Raw genomic sequence first — 22293 nt, forward strand, 5'->3', positions numbered from 1 at the left:
CGGGCCATACCAAGTGATCCCGCAAGCATTCCCCTCCTAAAGGGGCAGGTCTCCTGCAGTGTGGCATTACTTCAATAGCAGTCGCAAAGACAAAGATTTGTCTTTTAAAAACTTTACTGTGCGAAGATCAGTAGGGGAGCCACCATCATCAGGCTGGCTGTCACCAGCATGCCCGACATGTTGGGAAAGCCCCCAAACAGCTAGGATGAAGGCTGTAGTCCTCAATGAGCAACTGCAGGTCACACCACTGCGTCCCATCTTGCATGCCCCTCCTCATCCACAATTTTTAGATTGTGACAACAGGTTCGTACCCACAATTATAATGAGGGTCATAACAGGCTTTTATTCACAATTTATTAGACGGTCACAATAGGCTTTTATCCACAGTTATAATTAGGGTCACAACAGGAATTTATCCACAATTAAAATGAGGGTCATAACAGGTTTTACCCATAATTATAATGAGGGTCATAACAGGCTGTTAACCACTAGAGATAAGCGAACCTCCAGCATGCTCGAGTCGATCCGAACCCGAACTTTCTGCATTTGATTTGCGGTGGCTGCTGAAGTTGGATAAAGCCCTAAGGGCCCTATTCCACCGGACGATTATCGTTTGCATAATCGTTAACGATCTCAAATGACCGCTATTGCGAAAGACCTGAAAACGTTCACTCATTTCCATGGAAAGATAATGGTTACTTATGATCGTAATTGCGATAGTTTTTTCTTCGCTATTTATTCGCTATTGCGTTCGTATCTATTGCGAACGACCGAACGATGTCTTATTAAATGCGAACGATTTGCGAATGTTTTGCGAACGAGCAACGATAAAAATAGGTCCAGGTCTTATAAAGCGATCAACGATTTCTCGTTCAGGCGTTAATCGTTAACTGCATTTCAACCGAACGATTATCGTTTAGATTAGAACGATTTAACGATAATCTGAACGATAATCGTCCGGTGGAATAGGGCCCTTAGGCTATGTGGAAATCATGGATATAGTCATTGGCTGTATCCATGTTTTCCAGACAACCTTAGAGCTTTATCCAAGTTGAGCAGCCACCGCTAATCAAATACCGAACGTTCAGGTTCGGATCGACTCGAACCCGAACCCGGTTCGCTCATCTCTATTAACCACAATGTTTTAGAGGGTCACAACAGACCTATATCCACAATTAAAATGATGAGGTCAGGTGTTTTGCCTTGCAGATGATTGCCCGGCTGCAAGGCATTAAGAACAACTCATTGCATCTGGGCTTTTGAATGTGCGGTCACCATTTTGGACCTGTTCTATATTAACTTTAAAAAAAGAAAACTTTACAAATAATTCAACTCAATCGCGAACTTAACTTTCTACACAGTTCATAACGAATTTCAGTTCAGGAAGTTCTGTTTGCTCATCTATATTCAAAATCAGTTAATCTTTGAATCAATGTTTGTAGAAATCCTATACCATACAAACAAACAAAAAAAAGAAGCAAATGTTCCAATTAAGGCCAAATCCCTGTTGGCAAAATAATTTGTTTTCGTGGCTTAGCAATTGCTCCTGAGACAATTAAAGAGTTTGTAACATTGTATATAAGTAAGAGTATATTTTAAGCTCTTAATAATGTATCCACAGTACTAATCTGAAAACCCCCACTACTGGATAATTGGACATCAAAAATCTAAAAAAAAAAAAAAAAAGGTAAAAAAATTGTCTATTATTGTAGGGTAATACAGATTACCGGGATATACTCTAGTATGTTATAGGACTGAAATTCTTTTTTTTTATTGAATTAAGAACAATAGGACATGTTGTTTTAACGTGTTCACCCACAGTATATATTCTGAAAAACTAAGAAAACTGCTTGGTTATCAACCCCTTCAAGACAGAGCCCTTTGATGCACAAATGTCCGGGTCAAATTAATGCAATGTTCTTCCCCGCCTTCTAAGAGCCATAGCGCTTTTATTTTTCTACCTACAGGGCTGGTTGGGGCATCATTTTTTTGCGCCATGATCTCTAGTTTTTATTAATATCATATTGATGTAGCAGAAAAATTTTAATTTCTCTTTATGAATTTTTTTGTGATATATTATTTGATAAAATCAGCAATCCTGGTGCATTTTCTTTTGTTTCCGCTTACACTGTTCACCGTGCGGGAACAATAATGTTATATTTTAATAGATCGGACAATTCCGCACGCTACGATATGTAATATGCTTATTTATTTATATTTACATTTTTATAATGGGCAAGGGGGTATTTTAAACTTTTATTGGAGGGGGTTCATAAGGTTTTTTTTTAAAAAACTTTTTTATTACACTTTTTTAAAACTTTTAACACAGTAAAATATGCAATCATTAGATTGCATGTACTGTTCTATGCTATGCTATAGCATACTGTAGATCAGTGTTATGGGCGATCTATGTATAGAGCCTGCCTGAGAGCAGACTACACATAGATCGCCAATCCGACAGGACGGAGGTAAGGAGCTTACCCCCGCCTGTCGGCACATGCGATCGGGACCCCCGCAGCATGGCTGCGGGGGTCCCGATCACTCAGTGACAGATGCTTTATCTGTCACTGAACACCTTTAAACGCTGCGATCGCTGTAGATTTAGGGTTAACCTGTGGCCCCGGAGACTGATGTGAGCGGGATCGCTCTCTCTGCAGCGCTCCCGCTCTTGTTGATAACCCCATCAGTACAGGGAACGTATATATACATTCCTACTGCGCAGGGTATGTGCAGTAGTAACGTATATATATACATGTTACTGAAGCGAAGGTCTTAATATATACACATGACAAAGAAATACAAAAAACTAGTCAGACTGCATATATAATATTGTGTACAGTTTTGGGCAGCAGTAAACAAGAAAGATATAGGTGAGCTGGACACGGCAAGGTAATCACAATTAGGGTTATTTAACCCTTAGGGGACACAGCCAGTTTTCATTTTTGCGCTTTCGTTTTTCCCTCCTCGTGTATATAAGGCCATAGCGCCTGCATTTTTCCACCTAGAGACCCAAATGAGCCCTTATTTTTTGCGCAACTAATTGTACTTTGCTATGGCAGATGTAATTTTTGCCTAAAATGTGCCGGGAAAACAGAAAAAAAGTATATGTGTGGTGAAATTGAAAAAAAAAAATGTTTTTTTTTTTTTGTTTTTAAGGGGGGGGGGGTTTACTCCGTTCGCCCTAGGGTAAAACTGACTTGTTATATATGTTCCTTAAGTTGTTACAATTACAACGATATGTAACATGTATAACTTTTATTTGATTTGGTGGCTTGTAAAAAATTAAAACCTTTTAAAGAAAATATATGTTCCTTAAAATCGCTCCATTCCCAGGCTTATAGCGCTTTTATCCTTTGGTCTATGGGTCTGTGTGAGGTGTCATTTTTTGCGCCATGATGTGATCTTTCTATCAGTACCTTGATTGCGCATATATGACTTTTTGATCGCTTTTTATTACAATTATTCTGGATTTGATGCGACCAAAAATGCGCAATTTTGCACTTTTTTTTGCGCTTACGCCGTTTACCGTGTGAGATCAGGAATGTGATTCATTAATAGTTCGGCTGATTACGCACACGGCGATAGCAAACATGTTTGTTTATTTATTTATTTATTTTTATTTATAAAATGGGGAAAGGGGGTGATTCAGACTTTTATTAGGGGAGGGGATTTTGTGTTATTAAAAATAATTTTTTCTTTTACTTTACACATATACTAGAAGCCCCCCTGGGGGACTTCTAGTATATGTACTCTGATCTCTCATAGAGATCCATGCAGTATAGTTATACTGCATGAATCCATGAGATCGGTGTTCTATTGCTTTTGGCTGCTGCATCCAAAAGCAATAGAATGCCGAGCTGGGATCAGCGCCATTACGGCGCAGACCCCGGCCCGCGACGGATGCAGGGATCGCCCCCCCCCCCCCCCGCAATCGCGACGCGGGGGGGCGATCCCCCCACTAGACCACCAGAAATGGAGATGAGAAAGTATTTAGAAGCAGCTGTCAACTTTGACAGCTGCTTCTAAGTACTTCATTAGCGGGCACGGCGATCGGACCGTGCCCGCTAATAGCCGCGATCACGGGCTACATGCGGCACCCGGGATCGCGGCAGTTCAGAGCGGCGACCCCCCTCTGAACCCCCATAGCGGCATGAGGACATTCAGTAACGTCCTGGTGCAGCTATGGGTTAATTTAGAAAAAAAAATGACTAAGGTATAACTATGTACAAATGTATCAGGGAAGTACAAATATCTCTGATATGTTCTGTTTATACACTTGTCTATATCTATAACAAGGGGACATCGATCTATTTATACTCCCTTGAACTTATTTAACGAATCAGCCATGGCAACATCATGTGGCAGAGAGTTCCATAGTCACACTGCTCTTACAGTAAAGAACCTGCGTCTGTGTTGATGGTCAAACCTTCTTTCCTCTATGTCTGGACGATAGAAGGTTTCACCACCACAAAAATATTACAAGTTATGGGCATTCGACTTCTGGGATACGTTAATCCAGGGATTTATACTGATTGCCATTGGAGTCATGAAGATATTTTCTCCCTGTGATGAGGCAATTGTCATCTGCCTTACAAGGGTTTTTGCCTTCCTCTGGATCAACACAGTAGGGTTTCTGTAGGTTGAACCTGATGGACTCTTGTCTTCTTTCAGCCTTATTAAACTCTGATACTCATGTCTATATCTATAACAAGGGGACATCCTCTAAACCTAGAGGAAAAGTGTTTTTACACCAGCACAGAAGGGGATCCATTACTGTATGAGCAGCCAGTAACTATAGAACTGTCTCCCAGAGAAAGTAATCATTGACTACTTAATTAAAGAGATTAGGAGCAGATGCATTTCTTTAGTGTTATAAGGTCATAGTCAATAGATTCTGGACTAGGTTTATTGACCCAGAGATTTACATGGCAAGCCACTTTATGCTTATGGTTCACACAAATCAAGCATCCAGAAGTTATAAGAAAGGATCTCATGGAAAAAAATACAACCATGCTCAATATTATGGTATATATCTATCCACAGATGTAATACATATGATAAGACGTCATAATTATATTTTAAGTCTAGGAATGTGTGTTCTTAAAGTCAGTAAGTAAATTTCGATTTAAACTTATTGTCTATGTCAGGTTCTCCTTCAAGTATAATGGAACCGTTCAACCAATCCTCTTCTCCGAGTAGATTTATTCTCCTTGGTTTGTCCTCTAGTCCTCCATTGGCCGTTATTGGCTTCCTTGCATTCTTGGTGATATATCTGACAACATTGTTAGCAAACCTTTTACTGATCATTGTGGTATGTATTAATTCAAAGCTCCAGACCCCCATGTACTTTTTTCTCGCAAATCTCTCCTTCATTGACATTTGCCTCTCTACCACCATAGTACCGAAAATCCTAATAAACACATTGACCAAGGACAGGAGTATCTCTCTGCTAGAATGTGCCGTACAGATGCACCTTCATTTGGCTTTTGGGTCTACTGAGTGTTTTATACTTGCCTTCATGGCCTTTGATAGGTTTGCTGCCATCTGTAGACCATTACATTACAACAACATTATGAGTAAGAAGCTGTGTATATGCTTTGCCGCTGCATCATGGACCTCAAGCTTCATCAACTCCATGGTACATGTGATCTACACCTTTCAGATGTCTTTCTGCCATTCCCACCATCTCAACCACTACTTTTGTGAGTTTCCTCCATTTTTACATATATCCTGCAGTGATACTGAACTCCATGAGCTAGCAATGTATATTTCCACAGGAATTATAGTTACTCTATCCTTTCTTTTAATTCTCATTTCATATACTCATATTCTTTTTGCCATCTTCAAGATCAGTACATATCATGGAAAATATACAGCGTTCTCCACGTGCGCCTCCCACATCATTGTGGTGAGTGTTTACTATGGGGCCATCATGATTCTGTATTTACGGCCACACTCTCCTTCCTCTCCAGACATAGACAGGCCTATCTCTATCCTCTACTCAGCCGTGACACCTATGCTAAACCCCATCATCTACAGTGTCAGAAATGAAGATGTCAAATGGACCATAAGGAAGAATCTAGTCGTTAAAGTGGTTCTCAAATCAAACTCATTTTTACACAAATCCTTTTAACCTCTTCCTTCAAGTAAGTGATGAGTGTGGTTAAGGACTATAGAGTGGGCTCCGGAGCTTAAACCACTCCATATGTGGCAGCTGGAGGGTGTATATTACAGCCAACAACCACTAAAAGGTGCCACAAAGGTGTAAGGGCCCTATTACATGGGACGATTATCGTGTGAAAAATCGTTATATCATTCGAATTTAAACAATAATCGTTCTGTGTAATTGCAGGCAACGATCGAAAAATTGTTTGTATGTCGTTAATCATTTATTTAGATTTGAACCTTAAATTATTCTTAATTGTTCTTTAATTGCTCCACATTTGTTTACTAATCGTTCAGTGTAATTGCACATTGTTCATTGTTTTGCTGGGATCAGAAGGAGTAAACAATCATAGAAACAATCGCAATAACGATTGTAGTAACTATCGTATCTAAAGACCATTGTTCTGTGTAATATGGTGAACGATTTCAGATTATCGTTAGTTGTTAATCGTTAAAAATCGCTCCGTGTAATAGGACCCTAAGAGTGATTGGCTGAGCGGACTGCCAGTGAGACGGAACCTAAAGAAGACCATAACAGTACAGAATATGCGCTCAATTGTCTCCCGGCTGCAGTTTTAATTTCTACAAAATAGCACTACAAAAGCATCACTACAGTTCTCCCATGATTTGCAAAAAATCTTTTAAAATTGCTGCTTTTTCACCACAATTTTGTGCAAATCAAAACTGCAGTCAGGAGACAATTCAGTAACATTAGAGTCAGTGTCGGACTGGCCCACCAGAGGACTGGAGGATACTCTGGTGCGCCCCCAGCTTTAGAACCTGTGCAAACACTGACATGTTGTTTCTCAATGATTCTACATTGGTGGGCCCCCAGATACCCCAGTCCGACACTGTTTAGAGTACATACTTAAGGACATTAACATGCAAATATGATGTCACCACGGGTCCTGTATAGTCTGCACTATGAAGGAGCTGAAGCTGGAGATGGATCAGGAAGTTCCGCCTACTAATTCACAAGTACAAATAGCAGGGAGAAGAGACAATGGCGCCTCTGTTAGGGTGTTTAGGCACCAAATTCAAAATGGAAGTGCTGCCTGATTTAATTTAGCTGAGTAATTTTCCATTACTATAGCTAACTTAATACACTACCCACCTAGTTATTTTGAAAACTCTTATTAAACCCTTAGTTGTAGATGATTTTTTACTAATTTTACAATCCTGTTCATTCTAACTTCTCTCCAGTGTCCTCTAAGTTCCTCTAACCTGATTCCTTATAGCACCCCCCCCCCCCCCACACGCACACACATCATTTGTGTAGTCCCACCCATTCCCCATTTGTGTCCAATGCAACCACTGAAAACAATGCATCCTGTGGAGTCCCTTTACCCCCAATTTTCTTTATTGTGCACTATACACATTTACTTTTACCATATTACAATATACTATTATAACGTTACAATTTACATTATTTTACTTTCTCACCACATTTTAAGATGTAATAATATGAAGCTGGTAATTTTTTTTGTATTTATTATTATTGTATGTAATAAATATTGATTGTCTGTTCTACGTATTAATCAAGTAAAATCTAATGCTGTTTGGTGTAAGAACTTGTGGGGACCGCTGACCTGATCAAACAGTGACTTAACTACCATGTAGGCAGACCACGCAACTGCTACGGGGTCCGTGCAGCTGGCGGGCCTCCCTCTGCAAAACGTGGCCTGCTTCCATGGTACTAGCCTCTGCCCCTCTGGAACTGACAGCTGAACAACAGCACATAGCCCTCCACATAGACAGTGTCTCAGCGCCGCCTCTGGAGCACCTCTACTGGCATGATCCTCCCTCCACACACAGGGAAGGTAGGAGCCACAAAGTTTCCGTCCTGTGCTGGGGGTGACACTGCCAGACTACACAGCTAAGGACTAGTTTACAAAGGGCTTGTTATACCTGTATCTGTCATCAATTCTGTGTCCTTTTGCTTAACCATTTATTTACTGTAGTGTGTATGCAACACACAGGCCCGTATCTGCCATGAGGCGAGGTGAAGTGTTTGCCTCAGGCGGCAGATAACACAGCCCTTGAGGGGGGCGGCATCAGCGTCCTGTGTTCTTATCATTACAACTAGTTACGGCTCAGTGCCCGGCCGTGTTTCCTGTCAGTTGCCTCATGAGAAGCGCTGAGGAGGCACTGGAAGCCTCGTATTCACAGGTATTCACATCACATTGCTCTGAGGGGGGGGGGGGGCCCTTTGTCAGTTTTCGCCTCAGGCGGCAAAAAAGCTAGAATCGGCCCTGGCAACACAAACTTCACTTATATGCTGCAAGACAAAAAAGGGTTAAAGAGTAGAAGACAAGGAGACATCTGCTTCACAGCCTGTGCCCTCCATTCTCCAGCTGCCCGCATGTAGGAAAATGTGCAGGTCTCAGTGCAGAGGTCGGGGTTTATCCATGCACAGGCTGCCAAGATGATGGATCAGTAAAGTACATATTAAGGTATTGCTCATAGAAAAATATGTATGTCTAAGCAAAATGTGTATAAAAAAATGGATTTTTAAAAAAAAATATATAAATAAATACATCCCATAATGTTTTAATCACCCATTTTCCTATTTTTCAAATAAAAAAAAATATAAACCAGAACAAAAAGAAAAACATATTTGGTACCTAAACCATATTAAAATATTAGTTATTGATCCCACATTGTGACTGTAACAAATGAAAAATAAAAATACTTAACACTACAATTGTGTCATTTTTTTTTTGTGAGATAAAATTTGAGATACAATTGAACAAAAAGTGATAAAAACATAACATTTATATTAAAATGGTAATGAGAAAAGCTACTGATCATGGCATAAAAACACGAGAAACGCTGTAGACATAAAAATAAAAAAAAGCTATGGGGTCAGAATCTGGTAATTTTATGCCATTTTGTTTGTATGGTGGACACTCCAGCTTTGTTCATCCCAAATCGTCACTTACTTTACATTCTTAGGGGGCCCCGGGACAACTGGACCCACGCTACGCAACTGATACTGAATGTTTTAAACTAACCATGAGCATAGACAGCAGTGTCTGGGTCTGCCTGACTTTTCTTACAATTTCACCTAAAGCTGCTTTTTGACACATATTTTTTGTATGGTCTATTCATAGCTCAGCTTCCGGCAATGCAAGAGTTACACTTACAGTAGCTCTGCAAGACTTGATTTCTGAAGCTCAGCTAGTTTTTTTGATTGACATTTTCCTCTGCCTGTCTGGAGCCTTGAGGATCAGAGCGTCAGTCCAATGGGGATCCGGACCGGGCTCTTGATCCTCAGAAAAGAAAGCTGAGGCAGTCTCTCAGCGCTGACTATTAAGGTTCATACCCAGATCCCAACTCCCCCTGTCTATTCCTGCAATCCCTGTTCCTAATTCCTCTGCTTGCTCGACCTGTTATCTGACCTCCTGCCTGACCTTTGATTGTTTACTGATTTTGTACTGCTTTGCCCATTTGGTTTTGACTTTAGCTTGCTGAGTATCCTTTGCGTTTGTTTGTCTGTCTCGTTCTGTGTTTCACTTACACCAGAGCAGGGACCGCCTTTGTGGTTACCTAAGGCCGTTTGAGGCAAGTAGGTAGGGACAGTGTATGGGCTCGGCTTTAGGGCTCACTGACGTGTCTTGTCCCTACCTCCCCGGTCCTGCCAATATATTTATATATTTAATTAAGTAGCTTATATCTCCCATGAAACATCTCATCTCAAGTCTAAACAAATGTATTTTTTATATTCGCTCATAACCAAGATGTCCCATGCCCCTAGTTGCACGACTTTGTACCTTTTTAGGTTCCAGGAAATCCTTTCTTAATAGCATACTTCAGGTGACACAGCCTTGCCAGTTCGGTTTGGCCGTTTGGAAGCTCACTTTATAATAACGAAGTCCTGTCACAGATTATGATTTTTTTTTTTGTTTTTTTTCGGTGATGAGTCTTTATGGTTTGGCCCAGGTCAATGTCACTGTAGTGTAAGATACAGCTGCAAGAAGTGAGTAAAATCTTAAAGGAGAAGTCCGGCCAAAATTAATTTTTGATATGTTGTTACTTATGAAAAGTTATACAAATTTCTAATGTACATTAATTATGGGAAATGCACATATAGAGCTATTTCCCTTAATTTAGTAGATCAGGAAGTGTTAGAAATATCTCTGAAGAAGTGACGTCACGACCCAGGGTGTAATTCCTATGGAGTGTCCAGCAGGGGGCGCTCTCTATATAGAAGTCTATGGGACTTTATTGTTTCTATGGGTTTCTATGTAATGTAATGTAATGTAATGTAGTGTACAGTGCTTTATTGAATGAATACATCTATGGAATACTTTGGGGAGCAAGTGTCCTTGCTCCCCAAAGTATTGCATAAATGTATTCATTCAATACATTCAATACACAGTAAGCCCGCCGATCCGCCGAATTTCCGCCGCATTCCCGCCGATCCGCCACACGCTGATCCGCCGCATTCCCGCCGATCCGGACCATATACATTGAACTACAGCTCCCATCATCTGCTTATAGTATGAACAGGTGATGGGAGCTGTAGTTGGGTAAGGGATATCACATGCCGCCGGGCGCAGGGGGGAGCCGCTCAGTACACAGGAGCGCTCCCCCCTCCTCCTCCTCCTTCCGTGATAACTTCCGCCTATACCAATGCTGAGTCCCTGCCTGGCCGCCGCTCTCCGCTCTCCCCCCATACATACCGGCTCCCGATGCATCCTGGTGTCCGCGCTGATGCCGGGAGCCGGTATATGTGAGCGGAGAGCGGCGGCCAGGCAGGGAGTCAGCATTGGTATAGGCGGAAGTTATCCCGGAAGGAGGAGGAGGGGGGAGCGCTGCTGTGTACTGAGCGGCTCCCCCCTGCGCCCGGCGGCATGTGATATCCCTTACCCAACTACAGCTCCCATCACCTGTTCATACTATAAGCAGATGATGGGAGCTGTAGTTCAATGTATATGGTCCGGATCGGCGGGAATGCGGCGGATCAGCGTGTGGCGGATCGGCGGAAATTCGGCGGAAATGCGGCGGATCGGCGGGCTTACTGTGTATTGAATGTATTGAATGAATACATTTATGCAATACTTTGGGGAGCAAGGACACTTGCTCCCCAAAGTATTCCATAGATGTATTCATTCAATAAAGCACTGTACACTACATTACATTACATTACATTACATAGAAACCCATAGAAACAATAAAGTCCCATAGACTTCTATATAGAGAGCGCCCCCTGCTGGACACTCCATAGGAATTACACCCTGGGTCGTGACGTCACTTCTTCAGAGATATTTCTAACACTTCCTGATCTACTAAATTAAGGGAAATAGCAGTATATGTGCATTTCCCATAATTAATGTACATTAGAAATTTGTATAACTTTTCATAAGTAACAACATATCAAAAATTAATTTTGGCCGGACTTCTCCTTTAAACTGTAACTATCATTTCTTGTTGACGGCAAGATACTGGCTTGTCTGTTTGGATGGAATTCATCCATCAGCGCCGTTGACTGTATACTTAAAATGCAGTCAACAGTGCTGCCGGATGAATTCCATCCTCAGCACGCACCTCAAAAAACATGCCGGAGGCAGGATTTTACCAGTGTATCCTGCTGCCAGCAAGAAATGATAGTTACACTTTAAATTTAAAGAGACTCTTTTAGTAAGTTTAGGCTGTCCTATATAAGGGTAGCATAAAATAATGACAGAGAAGCTGAACAGAATGATGCATCCCTTACATTGTTCTGTGCAGCTGATTCGGTGATAGCGGTAAATAATTTGGACTGTAAGTTGTCGCCTCCATTATGTGCATGAGCCCAGTAGTTCTGGATATTCATAAGAAGCAGAATACTCCACCCACCAGCTGCTGATTGACAGTTTACTGCCTAGATACAGCATGGATAGATAACTGCCAATCAGCAGCTGGAGGGCGGGGGGAGAGGTGTGGCAAGAATCCTATTCTCCTGCATATTAGGAGAACGGCTGTAATGATGTAAGTAATACATAGATCTGTTCAGCATTTGTCACTAGTTTATGCTGCCCTCATTTAAGGCAGCATAAACCTAGTGACAATTTTCCTTTAATAACCTGTACATAGCCCTTTAAAACAATATTCTTAAAACATTTTCCTGTAGCTGCAAATGGGATTTGCTCCTTTTTTCTTCCAAACATAGAAATGCACATTTGTACTAAAAAGGTTCCTTGAAGCAATGGCTTCATTTGTGTTAGACTTCCAAGAACACCATTCTACTTTAGTGTTTTCCTTACATTGGTTGCGAGAACCAATGTTTTTGCAGACTGTACTTTTCTGTAGTTTTTTTTGCCTTGAGTTCATTCTCACCTTTCTCAGGATTGCAGTAGTAAACCATAATAAATGAGGCCTCCTCCCCACCTTGCTGCACACTCTCCTGCACACCTGCGACAGTATTCTGTGGTCTGGACCTTGGAGCTACTGGCATAATAAATTATTAAATTATTATTGAAACTGTTTAAAAGTTTGTTACTGTACTGACAAAGCCGCGCTGCACCACGCTCTTCTTGAAGGGAGAACCTCAGGTCTTTAAGGGTACAAAGGGTACGGGCCTCTACATGGTGATTCAGCGGATCCTATAGGATTTCTATGGGATTCAAGTCTGTAGAAAATTCAGGTCACTCCATTTGAGGTACCTCAATCTCCAGCAGCCGTTCCCTAATGATGCAACCTTGATGAGCTTTAGCATTGTTGTCTATAAAGGTAATATTAGGCCGGTGTTGTTAATGCAGAGTCACAATAACTGGATTATGTTATTCAAGTAGCATGGGCTTGTCACTGTACCTCTAAGAAAGTATAAGGCAGTTCTGTTTTGACTAGACATACCTCTCCACACTAACACCACCACCAACAAAGGCAACTTTGGCTGATGCATAGGGTCCTCCTACTATGCTGGATGGGGGACCAGTGGGCCTCAGTGCTGCTGACTAATGAAAGTCAATTCACGCTGAGCAGAAATAATGGGCACAAACAATGTTGGAGCATCAAGGAGAACACTATTTAGAAGCTCATAATCAATGTCCTGAGGGCCACCCTTCAAGAAGAATGAGATGCAATGCCTCGTCAGATTATAAGTCGACTTGTGAACAGCATGACACATTGTTGGCAAGTTGTAATTGATGCTCAAGGGCACATGACAAGTTATTAAGACATTAACAATTTTTGTTAGAGTATACCCACTTTAATTAAGTCAAAAATAAATCCCTAACTTTTTGTGAGTAGTGTACAGTAGCCAGGCTCACACATCTGTTGGGTTGTCCATAGCCACAAACTCACAGCAGGGGGAGGAGGGGAACACAGACACTCAAATTACTATCCATCAAAGTTGAGGGTGGCGCCCTATTGGCGCCCTACTCGCAGCTATAAAGGGCAGTTGGCTGTCACAAACACCTGACCTCCTGCTGCCAGGGTCAGGGTCTCGCTCCAATCCTGGCATTTAACCCAGGGCCGGGACAAGAAGTTTTGGTGCCCTAGGCAGAGAAGGCAAATGGCGCCCCCCCCCCCCCGAACCCGGACCGCGGAGGCCAGCTAACCGGACCGTCCCGGGGAAGTTAGGAGGTCCCGCTCCCCACCGCACTGCCTCCCGCCCCATAGGCGTACTGTCCTTAGATGTCAGTACGCCTGTGGGGCTGGGGGCAGTGTCGATCCGGCCCCCGGATGATACGCACTCTCTGGGGACGTCGCGGGGATTCCCTAGCAGAGCGCGCACCACAGACCTCAGTGTACGCTGCCGGCCTGAACTTCCCGGAAGTACAGGCCGGCGGCGTACAATGAGGTGACTGGTGCGCGCTCTGCTGGGGAATCCCCGCGACGTCCCCAGAGAGCGCGTATCAGCCGGGGGCCGGACCAGGAGAGGAGAAGAAGACAGGCGCGGCGGGGGAGCGAGGTGATAGGTGAGTTGTCGTTGGTTTGTTTTTTTTTTGACTGGGGGCCATCTATAAGGGGAGAGCGCACAGGGGGGGCTATATACTACAGGGGGGACCTCACAGGGGGGCTATATACTACTGGGGGGAGCTCACCGGGGGCTATATACTACAGGGGGAGAGCACAGGGGGGCTATATACTACTGCGGGGACCTCACAGGGAGCTATATACTACAGGGGGAGAGCACGGGGGATATATACTACTGGCCGGAGCTCACAGAGGGCTATATACACTACAGGGGGGCTACATACTACTGGGGGGAGCTCACAGGGGGCTATATTCTACAGGGGAGAGCGCACGGGGTGGCTATATACTACAGGAGGAGAGCACAGGGGGGCTATATACTACTGGGGGAAGCTCACAGGGGGCTATATACTAAAAGGGGAGAGCACAGGGGGCTATGTACTACTGGGGGGAGCTCCCAGGGGGCTATATACTACAGGGGGGAGAGCACAGGGGGGCTATATACTACCGGGGGGAGCTCACATGGGGGCTATATACTACAGGGGGAGAGCACAGGGGGCTATATATTACTGGTGGGAGCTCACAGGGGGCTATATACTACTGGGGGGAGCTCACAGGGGGCTATATACTGCAGGGGGAGAGCACAGGGGGGCTATATACTACTGGGGGGAGCTCACAGGGGACTATATACTACAGGGGTAGAGCACATGGGGGGCTATATACTACAGGGGGAGAGCACAGGGGGCTATATACTACTGGGGGGAGCACATAGGGGGGCTATACACTACTGGGGGAGAGCTCACAGGGGGGCTATATACTACTGGGGGGAGCTCACAGGGGGGCTATATACTACTGGGGGAAGCTCGCTGGGGGCTATATACTACTGGGGGACAGCGCACAGGGGGCTATATACTACAGGGGGTGAGCGCACAGGGGGGCTATATACTACTGGGGGAGAGCGCACAGGGGGGCTATATACTACTGGGGGAGAGCGCACAGGGGGGCTATACACTACTGGGGGAGCAACAGGGGGACTATACACTACTGGGGGAGCAACAGGGGGACTATACACTACTGGGGGAGCAACAGGGGTGCTATATACTACCAGAGCAGTCACCCCCTTTGTACCTAATATCAAAGGGCTGGTGAGAGAGAAAAAATGCCAGTTTTCCCCACTAATAAGCAGCAATTCTATATGTAAATAGTTGAACGTTTGTGACAAAGTAACAAAACACGTTTCCTACTGATGTTCAGCTCGGACCTTCACCTGACAATAGACCCCGGTAAGCGGACCTTCACTAAAAGTTGTTGAGTACCCCTGGTATATACAGTAATATAGGTGACTATGCTATTGTATATAAAGTGTATATACAATAGCATAGTCACCTATGCTACTGTATATACACTAGCATAGTCACCTATATTACTGTATATACAATAGCAGTCACCTATATTTCTGTATATACAATAGCATAGTCACCTATATTACTGTATATACAATAGCATAGTCACCTACGCTTTTCTATTCAAACTGTGAAACATGAACACAAAATGCAGTGTGAACCTGAGCTTATATATACCTTCCAGTAATATACATAGACAAAAAACTACATACTGTATACAGACATGTTTATGTATATACACACATTTATGTATACACACTTATGTATGCGCATACATTTATGCATATACATACACTTTTATGTACAGTATATATACACACACACACAGGCACACATATATGTATACAGACAGGCAGTATATATACATGTATACAGGCACACACTTATGTATACACACACACAGATACACACATTTATGTACAATATATATATATATATATATATATATATATATATATATATATATATATATACATATACATACACACACACACACACAAAACAGCTACCTCCCATCTTGGTGTGTGGCGCTTGCACCTTCTTTCCATTCTGGGACTGTCATGGAGGGGTCTGCTGGTGATGAAGACAACAATGCAGATGAGAGGCCCAGGACAGACAGAGCTGCAGACACTTCCTGGTCACCATGTGCTGTGTGGTCTCTGCAGGCTGCCATTCTTCACCTCCTCCTCCCTGGCCCGACAGCTGAGCAGCTCCCACAGGCAGGCAGATGTGCAGCAGGGGATGAGTAATGCTGCACATTCCCCCATGCTGCCGTCCTGCACCAAGTCAGACGCCTCCTGGGAGTGGGAGCTCAGCCACAGCAGTGTCCTCAGCAGGCGGCCGCCCCTCGCCCCTCCTATGTACAGTAGCAGCTGAAGACGCACAGGCTGTGAATCTCCCGACATGGGGCTGATGTAATCAGCTCCTGTATGCTGCTTCCGGGTTCGGCCTGGTGGCGCCCCCTGCTGTTTGGCGCCCTAGGCCATCGCCTACCCCTGCCTACTCTTTGTCCCGGCCCTGATTTAACCCCTAAATGCTGTGATCAATAAGGTGTGCCATTTAAGGTGTTCCCTCTGTTCTCCATCAGCACCCTGGGATGTTATTTTAGGTGCCAATAGTATCCATTGCAACTAGAAGCCATCTGCACCTCTGCTCCACTGTATTATACCTGCAATCAGCAGATCCACAGTCTAGTCCCCATGTAGCACATAAAAAGGGGGTAGCCCAAGTAAGAGGTGTAGGTGCAGGTGCGGAGACATAAAAATAATCCAGCACTTAACCAAGATGACTTTTTCTTGAAAAAGACTTTAGTGCAGTAAAAAGGTAACAGTATTAAACTCAGCAGGTGCAGGTGACAGAGAAGAGAAGGTAGAGGTAGATTAGTGCAGGTATAGGGACCATCTTGGGGGCTTGTCCAAATAGTACTGTACGCCGGGATTTGAATAGTGTGGAAAAATTCTCGTACTCAAGTTTAGATACTTTCTATCTGACCGCCTTCTGCCTACACAATATTGGAGACTGCATTGTGAGGTAGTATGAGCCCCAGGTCTTTACTACTGGGCGTAGCAGACTTCTCAAGATCTCCCAGGAGAGCTGTGCATTCTTCTGTAAGATACTTCAGCTTTCCCGCTATTTGTCTTACTGGGGATCGGTTCCTTGCTGTGGTAACTGTCCTGACAGGGGCGTAGCTAGGATTCACGGGTCCTATAGCAAACCCTTTGAAGACCAAGCCCAAAATAACCCAGTGCATCGCATCAATTTTCCTTTTTTCATTTTTTCCTCCTCCCATTCTAAGAGCTCTAGCACTTTCATTTTTCTATCTACAGGGCCATGTGAGGGCTTGTTTTTTCCAAGAATAGTTGTACTATGTAATGGTGTCTTTCATTCTACCATAACATGTATGACAGAACCCTTCAAAATATTATTTATGAAAATATAAATAGGTGAAATTGGAAAAAACAATGCTATCGTCAGCAACTTACCTGACCGCGATCCAACGGCGTCTGTCCCGGCCGGAGCACAGTGCCGCCCTCCTCGCCGAGGCCGGGTGACGTCACGGAGACCCAACGGCGTCCCTGGCAACCAAGGGAGCCGCGGGTCTCGCGTCAGTCAGATCCACCTGGCCAAGCAGCTGAGTGCTGTTGCACTCAGGCTGAGTGACAGATCTCCCTGCCGCTTAGCCTGGAGTGCACCAGCTGCAGTGTATTTGGATTCAGGAGGCCGGACCAATCAGCCTTTGGTCCGGGCTCCTGATCTAGCATAAAGTTTAGTCAGTATCACCTTCCAGTGCTGGTTATTAGGTTCTCTCCTGGTCCCAGCTCTCCCTTGTCTACTCCTGCGAACCCCGTCCTAATTCCTTCTACCTGACTTACTCGTGTTCTGACCTCCGCCTGACTTTTGACTATCCCTTGTGTTACTGACTTTGTACTGCATTGCCCGTGTGGTTTGACTCGGCTTGTTCCACTATTCTATATTGTGTTTTGTCTGTCCGTATAGTTCTGTGTTTCACTTACGCAGCGGAGGGAACGCCTTTGTGGTTGTCCGCGACCGTTTAGGGTCGACTGAGGCAATTAGGTAGGGTCAGTGGGTGGGTTCAGATCTAGGGCCCACTGTCTCTGTCCTGTCTGTGCTTGCCAGTCCTGACAGCTATATGGTAACTTTTAGGGGGTTCATGTGTCTATGTAATGCATTATATGTTAAAAGCGACATGATACTTTACATTATTCTAAAGGTCAGTCTGAACACAACCATATGCAGGTTTACACAGAATTTTTGAGGATTTATTATTCTTTTTATTGAAATTCTTTTTTTTTTTTTTTTTGCAATTAGTTATTAATAAATTGGTCCTTTTGTGACTCTTACAACGGTTTTAGGTTTTCACCTATGGGGCCGTATGGGGTGTCATTTTTTTGCGCCATGATCTCAAGTTTTTATTAATATGCTATTTGTGTACAGTCATGGCCAAAAGTTTTGAGAATGACACAAATATTATATTTTCACGTGATCTGCTGCCCTCTGGTTTTTATGTGTGTTTGTCAGATGTTTTTATCACATACAGAAATATAATTGCAATCATATTATGAGTAACAAAAGATTATATTGACAGTTAGAATGAGTTAATGCATCAAGTCAATATTTGCAGTGTTGAACCTTCTTCTTCAGGACCTCTGCAATTCTCCCTGGCTGCTCTCAATCAACTTCTGGACCAAATCCTGACTGATAGCAGGCCATTCTTGCACAATAAATGCTTGCATTTTGTCAGAATTTGTTGGTTTTTGTTTGTCCACCCGTCTCTTGATAAATGACCACAAGTTCTCAATTGGATTAAGATCTGGGGAGTTTTCAGGCCATGGACCCAAAGGGGGAGATTTATCAAAGGGTGTAAAATTTAGACTGGTGCAAACTGGCCACAGCAACCAATCACAGCTCCTCCTTTCTTTCACCAGAGCTGGAAGCTGAGCTGTGATTGGTTGCTGTGGCCAGTTTGCACCAGTCTAAATTTTACACCCTTTGATAAATCTCCCCCAAAATCTCTATGTTTTGTTCCCTGAGCCATTTAGTTATCACCTTTGCTTTAAGGCAAGATGCTCCATCATGCTGGAAAAGGCATTGCTGATCGCCAAACTGCTCTTGGACGGTTGGAAGAAGTTGCTCTTGGAGGACATTCTGGTACCATTCTTTATTCATGGCTGTGTTTTTAGGCAAGACTGTGAGAGAGCCAATTCCCTTGGCTGAGAAGCAACCCCACACATGAATGGTTTCAGGATGCTTTACAGTTGGCATGAGACAAGACTGGTGGTAGCGCTCACCTCGTCTTCTCCGAATAAGCTGTTTTCCAGATGTCGCAAACAATCGGAAAGGGGATTCATCAGAGAAAATGACTTTACCCCAGTCCTCAGCAGTCCACTCCCTGTACCTTTTGCAGAATATCAGTCTGTCCCTGATGCTTTTCTGGAGAGAAGTGGCTTCTTTGCTGCCCTCCTTAAGACCAGGACTTGCTCCAAGAGTCTCCGCCTCACAGTGTGTGCAGATGCACTCCCACCTGCCTGCTGCCATTCCTGAGCAAGCTCTGCACTGCTTATAGCCCGATCCCGCAGCTGAAACACTTTTAAGAGATGGTCCTGGCACTTGCCGGTCTTTCTTGGGCGCTGGAGCCTTTTTGGCAACAATGGAACCTCTCTCCTTAAAGTTCTTAATGATGCAATATATTGTTGACTGAGGTGCAATCTTTCTAGCTGCGATACTCTTCCATGTTAGGCCATTTTTGTACAGTGCAATGTTGATTTCATGTGTTTCTTTAGAGATAACCATGGTTAACAGAAGAAAAACAATGATGCCAAGCAACAGCCTCCTTTTAAAGTGTCTGACGGTGTCATTCTTACTTAATCATGACAGATTGATCTCCAGCCCTGTCCTCAGTGTTAATGGAGCAATCACTGAAACAATGTTAGTGTCACAAATTGCGCCGGACGTAGGTAGGGAACAGAACGAGACAGTGAGCCCTAGCCACTAGAACCCACCTTCTGACCCTACCTACTTGCCTCAACGGCCCTAAACGGCCGTGGACAACCACGGTGTCAGTCCCTGTCCTACACCAGGTGATACACAAAACAAGACAGACGAAACAAACACAATAATGCAAAGTCTACGGTCCGGGTCAACAACGACGGTCAGAGAGGTACAAAAACGTAAGGCAGAAGAAGAGTAAGAGACAGGCAAGGAGATCAGGACAGGCAGCAGACAAAGCAGGTTGGAAGATCAAGCAATAGGTCAGGCAACAGAAGTAACAGAACCAGGAGAGCTGAAGCGCTTAGCTGAGTAACACTCAATAGCCAGCAGGGAAATGAAGAGTCAGCTGCTTTTTTATCTGGAATCAGGGACTGGGTCCAGCACTTGATTGGATCAGCCCTGATCCCAGCACCCAGCTCAGCTGGACAGGTCTTATAAGGAGTAACCCCTGCACTGCCAGAGTGTAACAGGCAATGCGGGTGTGGCTGGGAAACTAAGACAGCATTCAGACAGAACTGCAAACAAAAAACAACCAGAGGCTCAGCGCTTCCTCGGTCGCCCAGCACGGACCGAGGAGCGCAAAGTCACATTCCTGACAGTACCCCTCCTCTTATGAGGGGCCTCAGGACCCTTATTTAAAGGACCCAGTATAGAGGGGTTATGGTCATGAAACTTCCGGATGAGACGTGGGGCATGTATATCCTTACTGGCAACCCACGTATTTTCTTCAGGACCATATCCCTTCCACTGGACAAGATATTGGATGGAATTTTGAATTTGACGGGAGTCCAATATCCTGTCCACTTCAAACTCCAGCTCCCCCTGGATGACCAGAGGAGCAGGGAGGACTGAATGAAGCACAGGATTAACATATTTTTTGAGAAGAGACTTATGAAATACATTGTGAATTCTCATAGACCCAGGTAATCGTAATCTAAATGAAACAGGATTAATGATCTCTGTGATAACGTACGGACCAATGTACTTGGGTGCTAGTTTACCAGAGGGAACCTTCAATTTCAAGTTCTTAGTTGAGAGCCATACCTTTTCTCCTATCCCGTAATCTGGGCCAGATATGCGTCTTTTGTTCGCCTGTTTCTTAGCTGTCTCTTGGGCCCAAACTGTGCACAGTTTAGAATAAATACCTTCGGCCGAAGGGTTTAAGGACTCTTGACGCATGTACAGAAGAATATCTGGGATTAAAGCCATAATTACAATAAAATGGCGACATCTTGAGTGACTGATTTTCACGATTATTTAGAGCAAATTCCACTAAGGATAGAAACTCTCTCCATTTATCTTGGCTCCCTGCAACAAAACACCTCAAAAATTGTTCTAGAGATTGGTTCACCCTTTCTGTCTGGCCATTAGATTGTGGGTGAAAAGCCGACGAAAAGGATAATGAGATGCCCAGCCGACCACAAAATTCTCTCCAAAATCTGGAGACAAATTGTACCCCCCTGTCAGAAACTACATTTTCTGGAACACCATGCAAACGTAAGATATGGTTTATGAACAATGTAGCCAAGGTACGAGCATTAGGGAGCGTACGCAGGGGAATAAGGTGACACATCTTAGAAAATTTGTCAACAACCACCCAAATGACTGTTTTACCCTTAGAGGGTGGCAAATCGGTAATAAAATCCATAGAAATATGAGTCCAAGGTCTGGTAGGCACCGGAAGGGGATGGAGGAGACCTTCAGGTAGTCTACGCAGAACCTTGGATCTGGCGCAAGTTTCACAGGCGTCGACAAATGATTTGACATCTCTTGCCGATGAAGGCCACCAATAATGCCATGAGAGTAAGTACTTAGTACCTGCAATTCCCGGGTGACCAGTCAACACAGAATTATGAATCTCCTCCAAAACCTTAAGGCGAAGGTTTGGAGGAACAAACAGTTTCGACTCAGGAGTGTTCCGGGGAGCCAGAGACTGAGATTCCGCAATCCGAGCTGCCAGATCGGGTTGCAAAGTGGCCACCAGCACCCCGGGTGACAGGATGGTCTCTGGTAGCTCCCTGGGAACCGTGTCGATGTCAAAGCTGCGCGATAAAGCGTCAGCTTTAACATTTTTAGACCCAGGTCGAAAAGAAATTTCAAAATTAAATCGTGTAAAGAACAAAGCCCATCTGGCCTGACGAGGAGTGAGACGTTTGGCTTTATCCAGATATCAGATTCTTATGATCTGTTAACACCTTAATTCTATGTTTAGCCCCTTCCAGAAAATGTCTCCATTCATCAAAGGCTAATTTAATGGCCAGAAGTTCCCTGTTACCTATGTCATAGTTGCTTTCGGCTTTGGAGAACTTCCTAGAAA

The 22293-nt window shown here is 43.9% G+C and overlaps 1 protein-coding gene across 1 annotated transcript; it reads left to right on the forward strand.

Moving 5' to 3' along the window:
- Nucleotides 1-5164: 5164 nt before the first annotated feature.
- LOC138770558 (olfactory receptor 5AR1-like) lies at nt 5165-6133 on the forward strand. The gene has a single exon (XM_069949663.1). It carries the CDS (start codon nt 5165-5167, stop codon nt 6131-6133), a length of 969 nt encoding a protein of 322 aa, XP_069805764.1.
- Nucleotides 6134-22293: the final 16160 nt, after the last annotated feature.

This window comes from Dendropsophus ebraccatus, chromosome 13 (assembly GCF_027789765.1).
Source record: "Dendropsophus ebraccatus isolate aDenEbr1 chromosome 13, aDenEbr1.pat, whole genome shotgun sequence".
NCBI classification, from domain to species: domain Eukaryota; kingdom Metazoa; phylum Chordata; class Amphibia; order Anura; family Hylidae; genus Dendropsophus; species Dendropsophus ebraccatus.

Bases quoted from the DNA above. Each gene is read 5' to 3' on its own strand.
- LOC138770558 (XM_069949663.1), top strand. From the start codon at position 5,165: ATGGAACCGTTCAACCAATCCTCTTCTCCGAGTAGATTTATTCTCCTT.